Consider the following 11,226-nt stretch of genomic DNA (forward strand, 5'->3'; position numbering starts at 1 on the left):
ATTATCCTCTCACAAGCCACAGTAGAGTAGGAGTTACAGTAAATATGGGGAGTTTCACCCTTATTTGCCTCAGATCTCCTGCATATCTGCAAGAAATAAATCATGTGATAAAACTGCGGATAATCCGCAAATCCGCGGATTAAAAACCATGGATATTTTCCTCTGAAAATCCAAAACCGGATCCGTGAATTTCCGGATGCGGTTGCGGATATCTGCAGATCATCCAATCCGCTAGGAGCCCTAGCTGTAATGGGTCTATCACCAATAGACTCGAGACAGAAGAGAGGGGGAGGGTTGGAGTGGTCGCATGCACAGGTTTGTTTGTTAACTGGGAGTGGATTCTGCTACTCCTCACTGTCTAGCTAACTATACAGCTGGTCACGGAAGAGTCCGATAAACAAATAAGGAAAGAATATCACATGACAATAAGGAAATGGAAACATCGGGCTCTAGACACCAGAAATGGAATCAGAAAAATAAGGAAAAATAAGGAGTGTGTATGAGAAGTGCGTGAGAGTGTGTGCTATGTGTCTAGGATGTGGGGAGTTTGTTGAGCATGGTGGAATCGCGGGATTTGGCTTGTTTATGGTACACCGGCAAATCCCCGTTACCATACAGGCCTAGCTCTTAATCGTGGTCCCTCACGATATCCTAAATGAAACCAGCGGCATCGTGCTCAATCCACAAATCCTGGGGACTTTGATGAGAATAAATAACGGATATTGCATGAATAAAGAACTCGATGGTATGCGTGATTGGGGCCGAATTTGCATCAACCTAACATCATCAGGGAGGCTTCTTCCTCCACACTCTGGACGCATGTTTGCCTACATCAATAGCCGCGATATGAAGCTCATCCAGCAGCGCTGCTGAAGTAAGTCTCAGCACTTCGGGCGTGTGGCACCGACACTTCGGTTCTAAGCCCAGCCGAGGCTTGGAGTGGCTCATACATGCGCTCGAGCGATAGGGAGGCCTGGACTCTTTATCTGTGACCTCTCGGCTCGCTGATGGCATCTTGTCTAAAACACGCCTGCGATCTTTGTCAACCATTCCAGGCCACAAAACCTGTTCCAGGGCGCCAACTTGGCTGCTGATGTCTCGATCCGATCTGTTCTGACTATCCTGGACTTCATCTGGCATCATTGCCTCGCCAGCTGAATTTATAGGCGCAGGTACGGTCGCGCTCGCCAAGTCTCCGAGTCCAAATCCGACATCCAGCAACTTCGCATCACCTCGATCTCTGCTTTCTGAGGCATCTGTCACCTCTTGGAGAACCAACGGTCGTATAGGAGGATTAGGAACAACAGTATGTCTTGTTTTCACTCCCACCGCTGACTCGTGTGGGCCGTCACTGATTTCACTCACTTCGGCACAAAACTCCGTACTCGACATGCAAACGACTCCCGACTCGACCCCGGACTCCCAGGTTCGAGTTGGACGCTTGTCGTTCACGGTAATCTCACGATCCAAGGCCGGAACTCGCGTGGCCTCAACAGCTCCCTCATCTGGAACTTCGCTAATGAGCTCGTCGCAAGGCCAGGAGGCCTCAGCTCTTTGACCTCATGCTCTCGTACCCGCGGAATCACAATATACATGTTCGGTCTTCCTGGATGAGGATCCTCTGACTAGCGGAAAAACTCCAATGCGTGGTCTGCACTCGCGTCCCCGACCTTCAAAGCCACCATGTATTCAAGATAGTCTGTAATCACGCTTGGATCAAGGCCGTGAGGCCTAAGCTCTTTAGGCTCGACGTCTTGCTTGCTCAAGTTGGAACTCGGAATGTATTTGATGTCACTGAGGACTTGCAGGACTCAAGGCCGGGAGACTCAACGCGTTGCTTGCTCGACTCAGATGCTAGGTGTGGGGTGGGCTGTCTGACGACTCCAGTGTCTCCTTGAACGATGGGAGAGCGCTGTAGCATTTCTAGCGGGCATGGGTCAACCTGGAACTCGGCGACTGACATGTAATGGGCGACTTGAGTCAATTCGGACTCGCATGCTCGGGCCCCTGCACTCTGATTCGTGCCTGAGACCTTGTCTGGGTCTTTCTCGGGTGGGCGTTCATATCCATCGTCAATCGCATCAGAGGAACAAGCATGCTCCAGCGCTTTCTTGCTGGGATCATTGCTGGCGGCACATTTCGCATTTGTCATAATGTAACCACGATGTATGATAGGATGTTGATGAATCAAATCATGAACTTGTTTTTCGTGTGGCACAAAGGTGGGAACGGCTTTGTGTAAGATAATGAGTCTGGCGTGCTTAGCCTGAGGCACATCAGCATCCACTGCGGTGTCGTCGGATTCATATCCAGAATCCCAAGTGAAACCTTCCGTTGAGTCAGTGATTTTGAACACATCCCTGAAGTACTCTGTGTCGTAGTAAGGCACTTCAGACTCGTCACAGCTATGCACTCCTTCATTGTGAACAGTCCCGGCTAACCCATGGGGGAACTCATCACCATAGCGTAGTGGGACTCGATGCTCAGCCTCCGAAATTCCAACTTCTTCTCTGCTCAAATCGCCGAACTCAATGTTATCGCGCATGCAGGGCAACTCTAAGACGCTGGCTGGCCCATTCGACTCGATTTTCGGTAACGCTGTCACTCGTTCTGGGACAGGCTCGGCCTTAAACTCAAAGTTTAGCTCAGCTTCCTGTTCTTGCATCGCTCCGGTCTCTGTGCACGCTAGACCATTTGGAGGCTCAAAATCGACGACTGCTACAGTCGGGTCGACTGCCTGGGATGCTGTTGTACTGGACAGCACTGAACTGATGTGCCTCTCATCGCGGGTTTTCCTCAGTGCATGATTTTGCTCAATCTCGAAATGTCCGTGCAGTTTTCGCAGCTCAGAACTCTGGCTATCCTCAGAATGATGTGCAATGTGACTCGAAACTAACCGGTGGGCATCGATGGGTGCCTCTCTGACGGTTCTGGATGGGTTGGACTCGATCCCGGGGTCAAACTGGAACATCTTAGCCACCTTGGCTAACTTGGCGCTTATTCTGCGATGCGTGGGGCTCTGGCCGTGATCAAGCGCCGGAACACACTCCATTGGCTCGTACGATGGACGACAACAATCGTCTGGAAGCGAGTGTCCATTCGCATCATGCATGACTGCAAGGTCCGACTCAAACTCTGAAGCAGGATGAGATTTGGTCGCATTCTTGAATGTGAGCAACACTTCACGCTCGATCTTCGTCACAAGGGCATCTGGACCATCATATCGAGGCTCACTGGCCGCCATAGGATCGCTGGGAGTCATATCGGATCGTCGCCATTCCAGATCCTGAGTAAATTCCAAGACCGGGAGCGGGCCAAAAGGTCGTGAGTTTAAAGTCGTCGCACTTAAGTCATTCGGCTCTTTCTTGTCAGCGCGCGCTATCACCTCTGTTGGCTGAGGCAGTCTGGCTTTGCTTGAGCACGTATGAGCGGTCTCAGCCCAATCTGAGGTCTGAGGAGCTAAGGTGACGCAAACTGGTGGATCTGAGATGCGTTCAAGGCCGATAGGCCTAAGCTCTTTCGCTTCTAGCTCCGGTACTTCGACACGGCTCCCTAGTTGGTCACAATCGCTAGCTTCTAGATTCTTAGTGCTGAACCCTGATCCAGACTCGTAATGGGTGGGTACAACGATCGGCTCGGTGCAAACATGACTCAATTCAGTTGGAAGCGCTGCGCTGCTGACTTCAACTTCAACTTCGACTCCAACTAGCACCAAGGGAACTGCCGGGACTTCGCACAACTTGGACTCGCGGACATCGCAACTGGGATATGCAACATGCATCAACATCGTCTTGCGGCTTTCGTCATCCACCCATTCTTGGAGCGCTGGGATATGCCTACGTGGTGGCAAGGCTTCCTCATGGGGAACTGAGCCCTCTAGGTGCTGGGCTTCATATCGTTTGGCCACTAACTCCAAATCCGTGGAATCTGCCATCTGACACAAGCTGGCGCTGTCACTTCCACGGTCCGCCAAGTCATCGACTGGCTCATCGTCACTGTCCTTTCTGGAACATGGGCGTCGCTCGGACTTCACAGTGAAGTCAACATCGTATAGGTCGCCTCGGAGCAGCTCCTGTGCAACGGCTACAACATCATTCATGCGCGGTGGTCGGGTCAAGTCTGACCAAAGACCTTGAGCCCTGAGTTCGTACTTGAGCTCCCGTCTGAACTTTGACGGAAATCCACGGTAAAACAAATCATCGCGGTCAATGACAGTGAGGGCACCCTGTGCCTCTAAGGACTTGGAAATGGCTTCGAACTTGCACAAATATCGGTCAAGGTGATCAAAGGTCTTCATCTTGCGACCTTTTTCTACGAACTTGTGGAGATCCTTGAGGCAAAATAAGGGTTCTTCGTCAACGCCATAAAAGTCCAGCAGGTCTTTCTTGAGCAACACCCAATTTGGGTTTTCGAAACCATCCAGCGTGGAAATGAACCTCACTTCCTTCTCAGTGCAGTAAGTGGTCAGAAAATCGCATTTCTGAGCTTCCGTGAAAAGTGCCGTGTCAGCCAGTGACTCGTATTTGCTAAGGAACTCGATGATCTGCCTGCCTCTGAATCGGGGTGCGTCTGGGCTACAGGGCATCGACATGGGTGTGTAAAATATTGGCGCTGCAACAGCGGGACCTATGGCCATCTTGAAGGGTTAAAACAAAAAGGTGAAACTTGCAAATGATTGTGTGGGTCGCTTGGGACCTGTTCTGGTGATACTTGGATGATTCTCTATGCCGCTTGTCGTCCGGCAAGGAGAGGAATCGTAAAATGAGGGTCAAATGGAGGTAAACGGGGTAACACGTTGCCAAAACACGTTGCAAAACTTGGTAATCAGAGAAACTAATGCCGGCTCCTGTGCTCTCTTCGTGAGATCCACCAGGAGTTAACCACTTGAGCAATAAACCCAACCCCCTGTACCTCGTCATGAGATCCGCCATGAGGGACAATCATGATAAACTTGCTTAAGGGCAGCACGTCGCTAAAACTTGATAACAAACACGGACTCCTGTGTCTCTTTGTGAGATCCGCCAGGAGTGAACAACTTTAACAATAACATGATCCCCTGTGCCTCATCTTGAGGACCGCCAGGAGAAACAAATGTGAAACTTGCAAAGTCTTGCAGGTGCGGGTGGAATATGTGGATCCATAGACTTGTAGATCCTTTCTTGTACTTCTTCCTCTTCTTAGGGTAACAAACGGTGTAGATAGTCGATATCCAAATAAAACAAGGGTGTTTCCAAACAAATGAAGGACATGACTTGCGTGATTGAAAACCTGACAAAGTGGATTATCCCCCCTGTAAGGACCACCAGATTTGTAACGGGTCTATCCAACTAGACTCGTGACAGGAAAGAGGGGGGGATAAGGATCTCACTACAAGTCAGGTCTGACCAAACACGATTGCAGGTGTCGCACCCGCATACGTATCACCCGACGTACTCTGCCATCCAGGGCCACCAGTAGTCATGGGAGACGAGTTCCAGGGTTTTCCATCGCCCTGGGTGCCCTGTTGCCTGTGAGTCGTGGTGTAGCCATACCAGATTGTGGCGGAGTTGGGGGTCTTTCAGGACGTACACCCTTCCCCGGTACAGGATCAGGTCACCTTGCTTCTCCCATTCATCCGACCTTAACGTCCCTTCTCCCAGCTCTCGCATGGCCTTTACTACCCTCTCATCATGGTCCTTCACCTCACGTATCCTCCCTAGAATACCTGCCTCTTCACCTTCCACCAAGACTGCCTCTGTCGCGTGAGCTTCGAACCAGGCAGGTTGGAAAAGGGTCAGCCCCTCATTGTCGTCCCTCCCCTTTGGGTGGTCAGCACAATGGGAGAGTGTGTCTGGCTTCCCCATGAGCTTTCCAGGATGGTGGATGAGGGTGAAATGGAAGTGGGAGAGGAAAAGGGTCCATCGGGCTTGGCATTGTAGGTGGGAATCTCCACTACCATACAAACAAGCCCAGAAATCGCGATTCTGACACCCTGATGAACACCCCATACCCAAGGCACTTCATACATGGTCCCAAATACCATTTCTACCATTTTTCCATTTTTCCCAATTTTTCCGAAGCATTTCCAGCCCTACAGTCAAGATTCCCATGCCTGTCAATGTAGCGGCCACCCAATTCCAGGCATATCTCAAGAACCACTGGATGGATTTGGATGAAATTAGTACTGTTGGAAAGCTACGAGCGAGGAGAGTCCATTCAAATGGCGGGAGAAGGTTGTTGGATGCTCGATTAGGAGGGATACTATTTCCATCATTCATTTTATTGTTTCCAATATTGTTTTCATTGCTTTTATTTGTATTTCCTTTCCATCACTTTCTTTGCTATTCTGTGTCGCCATAGAGGCATATTTCTATTCTTCCCCTTTGCCCTGCAATTCCTCACTTATAGCGCATATTTTCATGTATGGTACAGAGGACTCCCCCATGAGAAGGGACATCCCACCAAGAAGTTTATTTGACCAGTCTAGTGATGCCAGAGCGCGACCAGTACATTGATACAGTATCTCCGACTCCTGACGATAGTCCAGAGTGACCAGGAGTGAGTATTTATTTTGTGAGATTTTATTGATTGTTGTCAGTAGCACCTGGACCACGGCACAGTATTGGCACTGTTGCCACCATCCTTCCTTTCTCCCTCCTTCCGACCTGATTCAGACTCTACCCCCAGGTCCCTACTCTCTTGCCTGGGCAGCTCTTGTGTCTGGTTACAGCGTCGATTCAGCCTCTGGGCCGTCCGGAAATAGCTCAGGTTGCGGTGATCGGTGTAGATCTCAACCTTCTCCCTGGCACCTTCTAGGAAGTGCTGCCACTCTTCGAGGGCTCAGATGATCGCAAGCATCTCCTTGTCGTACTCCTTGTAGTTGCATTCTACATCCATGAAACTCTTGGACATGAATGCTACCGGGTGGAACTCCCCATCCGATTGGAGCTGGGAGAGGACTGCACCAGTTGTGAAGTTCAAAGCGTCGCATTCAAGCCTGAAGCAGCCAGAGTCTGAAGGGAAGGAGAGGACAGGTGCAGTGGTGACAGCTTCTTTAAGGGCCAGGAAGGCACCGTCCTCATCCGGGCCCCAATTCCAGGCCTGAGTCTTCTGGGTCAACTTATGGAGAGGGCATGCTTTCTCCGAAAAGTCCTTGATGAACCAGCGATAGAAGTTCACGAACCCTAGGAAGGACTGCACCTCCTTCACTTTGGTTGGGACCGGCCAGTCAAGAACTCCACGGACCTTTGCAGGGTCCATCGCCACGTTACCCTCAGAGATGATGTGCCCCAAGTACTCGATCCATGTCTGCTTGAACTTGCATTTCTCGGGCTTCAGGAAGAGCTTCCTCCTCCGCAGTGTCTCCAGGACTTCTCGTACTACCCTCCAGTGTTCCTCCAGGGTCATGGTGAAGATGAGGATGTCATCCATGTAGCAGATGACGACCTCCCGGTTGATGAAATCCTGAAGGATGTCATTCATCATGGTCTGGAAGGTTGCAGGGGAGTTGCACAGGCCGAAAAACATCACCATAGGTTCGAACAACCCCTGGTTGGTTGCAAACGCTGCCTTCCACTCATCCCCATCCTTGATCTGGACGTTGTTGAACCCCCAACGTAGTTCCAGGGCCAAGAAGTACTTGGCGTTGCAGAGGTGGGTGAGAACGTCTGAGATGAGGGGGAGCGGATACGAGTTCTTGACCGTGATCTCGTTCAGCTTCCAATAGTCTTGGACTAGGCGTAATGACCTGTCCTTCTTCTTGACAAAGAAGACTGGCGCCCCCATCGGGGATTTGGATGGGCATATATGCCCGTTCTGCAGGTTCTCCCATAAGAACTCGTCCAGTTCTTTCTGCTCGGGTCGTGAGAGAGGGAAGGTCTTCCCCCTAGGTAGCTTTGCGTCTGGCACTAGGTCTATGGCATGGTCCCAGGGCTTTCGGGGGGTAGCTGATCAAAGGCTTCCTAGAGAACACGTCCCGGAAGTCTGGGTAGTGCTCTGGTACCAACGTCTCGAACGGCATGGGCTCTGCCCCTGGGTCGTGGGCCTCCTGGGCCATCTGCTGAGAGGGCATTGTGGTTGCTCTCAGGTCGTGCCCCCACCCTGGGGGAATGATCGCAGCATAGATCCCGTCCCCAGGCTCTACTGTGAGGTCTCGGTCGTCTCCCACTCATGGCCCCCTGCAGGAGGATGGGCAGTGGGACATGACGACCTTCTGTCATGCCCAGTCCACCTCCGGGTTGTGATGCAGCAACCACAAGTGCCCTATGATGAGGCATTGGCATCCCAGGTTTGCGACTGCAAAACAGGCCCATTCTGTATGTCGTCTGAACGTCAGGAGGGCTTCCAGTTCCTTGGTTATGGCCCCATTCTTGTTTGGGGTGCCATCGACATTGCAGATGGGTATGGGCTGTGGGAGTGGGGTGGTCTCGAGTTTGTGCTTCCGGACAAACTCAGGGCTCACAAAGTTCCTGGTGGCCCCTGAGCTGAGGAGGGCTGACACTGATATGGGGGCAAGGGAGGTCAGGGCAGTTAGCGTCACCGTGAGGTTGAGTGATCTGGGGGACTGTTTGGAGAGGACGTAAATGGTAGGTGGAGACACTGCTACTTCAGGTGTCAACTCTGGGTGTTTCTCACTTATGTGGGTGGAGGATGCGCTTTTCCTCTTTTTCTTTGCGATAACTCGATGGAATTTCTGCAGTGGAGCTGACTCGTGCACATTGCGGTATTTACATGGGTTATCTTTTGCAGGCGGCTGGGATGCATCCCTCATCCTGAAAATCCTCCTCTTGGGGGTTTGGCCCCGTCTCTCCCTCTTCTGCTTCTGATCCCTCACCCAATTGCCTCTTCAGCCCTTCCATCAAAGCTTGTAGGTCCTCTGGATGCAGGTGTCGGACTTGGTGGACCTTGGGGTGTGGGCATTCTCGTGTGACATGGCCCGGGGTGTTGCAGTTGTAACACAACCCCTTCTGCCTCTGGTCAGTCCTCGAGCGGTCGAGGTCCATTGGTTGTGGACCTGTTCCAGACATGGGATGGGTTGCGGGGTGCAGGTGCGGGCACAGGTCGTGAGGTGGTGGGTGTGGGCTGTGTGTAGGGGGAGGTCGTGGCTGGAGGGGGCCGGGTTGGTAGGAGTGGGGGTCTAGGTGGGGGTGCTCATGGCTGGGTGGCTTGGAAACGTCGCCATTGGTTGTCGAGGAGGGTGGCCTCGCGTTTCCATTCAGCCCAGGTGGTGGGCATAGGGTGGAGATGGTAAATGCTCTCATGGAGCTGGGTGTTGATTGCTTGCTCAAAGTGGTCAACCAGCCCTATGTCACCCAGTCTCGAGGCAGGCCCTAATATCTCGAACTCCTGGATAACCTTGTCCATGGAGTCGCTCCCCTGATGGATAGCTCCCAGCTTCTGCTGGGTGGTGGCTTCCCGATTTGGGTCCTGGAACATGTCATCGAGTTCCATGTTGAACTCATCCATGGTGAGTGCTGGGGACCCTGCCATCAGCAGCGAGATTGTGTGCTGCGTTGCCCATGCTCCTGCCGGCCCTCCCTTCATGTAGGACAACACAAAGAGAATCTGGGAGAGGGTGGTGGGGAACTTGGATGTGTGGGCGGATTCGGACGACTCCGGAGTGGAATCGGAGACTTAGCATGGAAGGACCTCAGCCTCAGTGACTCAGGCGGAGCGCTGTGCCATTGCTGGTTGTCCTGGGGGTCCCTAATTTCGGATCTAGCAGAGGGAAAGTCTCTTGGGGGCATTTCAGGTCGATTTCGGACTGAGGTTACAAGTTACTATGTACATTGTATATAAGGAGGGGTCCGGAATCAAAAGGAGCAAGGATACTCCGAAAGGAGACAAAGGGAGCTGAAAGGAGGAACAACACCGAGGGTCAAGGGTTTGACTCAATGGTGTTTCCCAAAGGAGGAGTGAAGGGCCAAGGGCCAAGGAGGAAGGAAGGAGGATGGGAGTGGGGAATGGCCAGCTGACTGAATAGAAAGGAAGCAGCAGCCCAAATAGGAATGAGGGAGAATAGTGGAATTGAATGGAGCAATGCAATAGTTGCAAGGTCCGATGTAAGTCTGGAAAGTCCGAACTCGGAAGTTAAACTCCGGAATATTGGCAAACGTAATTAAATGGAATGAGCTCACCAATACAATGGGTATAAGTGGAGGTGGGGTCAAAGTCCGAGGTCGGAGCTAAGACCAGAGGTTCTGGAGACAGAGACACAAATGGGATTTCGGAGCGGAAGTCCGGAGTCGGGAGCATAGGTGTTGCGTACTCATCTGGAAGGTGTCAAGGTTGGGGTCGGACCTGGAATGTTCCGGAGTCGGACTGAAGGTGGTGTCAGAGCCGGAGGTGGGATAACCTCTTGGAAGTCAGCAAGAAGAAGGTGATGGAAGGGAAGTAGGACTCCAGAAGTCAGTTTCAGAGTTCCAGGAGCCTGGAGCAGAGGTTGGGATTGTACGGATATGACAGAGATCCTCACTGGCTCCTGAGAAGGGCGTGGGGGGGTGACCTTAGGTGGCTTGGGTCTGGGGGCGGGTGTGGGGGTGGGTGCAGGGGTGGGGGCGGGTGCAGGTGCGGAAGCGGGTGGGGGGTGGTTAAGGACTTGGCTCTCCACAATAGCCTGTAGTTCCTGGAACTGGGCCAGGAGGTCATCATACTGTTCTTCTGTCACCATGGCAGGGGAGGCAGGGGAGGCAGGGGAAATGAGGTTGAAGCCTTCTTCTGCTGTCAGGGACTTGTCCGGGGTCAAGGCAGCCTGTCAGGGGACGGACCCCAGGTCCCCATGACCCCTCTCTATATAGCCCACAGCCCTGTATGTAAACAGCCTATCCTAAGGCACAACCTACTGTGGGTAAGAAAGTGTATAAAGGATAGAAGGCAAGTAAGATACACTTGCCTACTGTGGGTAAGAAAGTGAGGAGAAGGTTAACTTCTCACTTTCCCACAGTGGCCCAATATGGCAAAAACTTCTGGGGATACCCGGAAGTCACATGAGAAGTGGGAACCGGGCCCGGAGCATGCGGCACGCGGAGCATGTGGGGTGGAGCACACATGCGGGTCCGGGTCTGGGCTAGTCAGGGTGTGTGCCCTGACACAGCCCGGGTGTAGCATCTGGGGCTGAGAGCCTGGCAGGGGGTGGATCAGGCATGCATACTGACAGGCCCGATGCGGGACAATGGTCCCTGGCCACTTAGACTGAAGTGGAAAGTTGTTATTATCATTAAAGGAGGAATACTGTACTACTTACCTGAA

The 11,226-nt window shown here is 52.3% G+C and overlaps 1 protein-coding gene across 1 annotated transcript; it reads right to left on the minus strand.

The window, feature by feature from the left end:
• Positions 1-633: 633 nt before the first annotated feature.
• Positions 634-2,052, minus strand: EI90DRAFT_3034805 (uncharacterized protein). The gene is made up of 8 exons (XM_039058563.1): positions 1,848-2,052; positions 1,658-1,794; positions 1,560-1,621; positions 1,280-1,524; positions 1,233-1,256; positions 1,189-1,193; positions 778-1,133; positions 634-697 (listed from the first exon to the last, which is right to left on the minus strand). The coding sequence occupies exons 1-7, from the start codon at positions 1,961-1,963 to the stop codon at positions 787-789; spliced, it is 936 nt and encodes a 311-aa protein (XP_038922608.1). The 5' UTR covers positions 1,964-2,052; the 3' UTR covers positions 634-697; positions 778-786.
• Between the last annotated feature and the right edge of the window lie 9,174 nt (positions 2,053-11,226).

Source organism: Cantharellus anzutake (assembly GCF_015039405.1).
Source record: "Cantharellus anzutake strain C23 chromosome Unknown EI90scaffold_4, whole genome shotgun sequence".
NCBI lineage: Eukaryota > Fungi > Basidiomycota > Agaricomycetes > Cantharellales > Hydnaceae > Cantharellus > Cantharellus anzutake.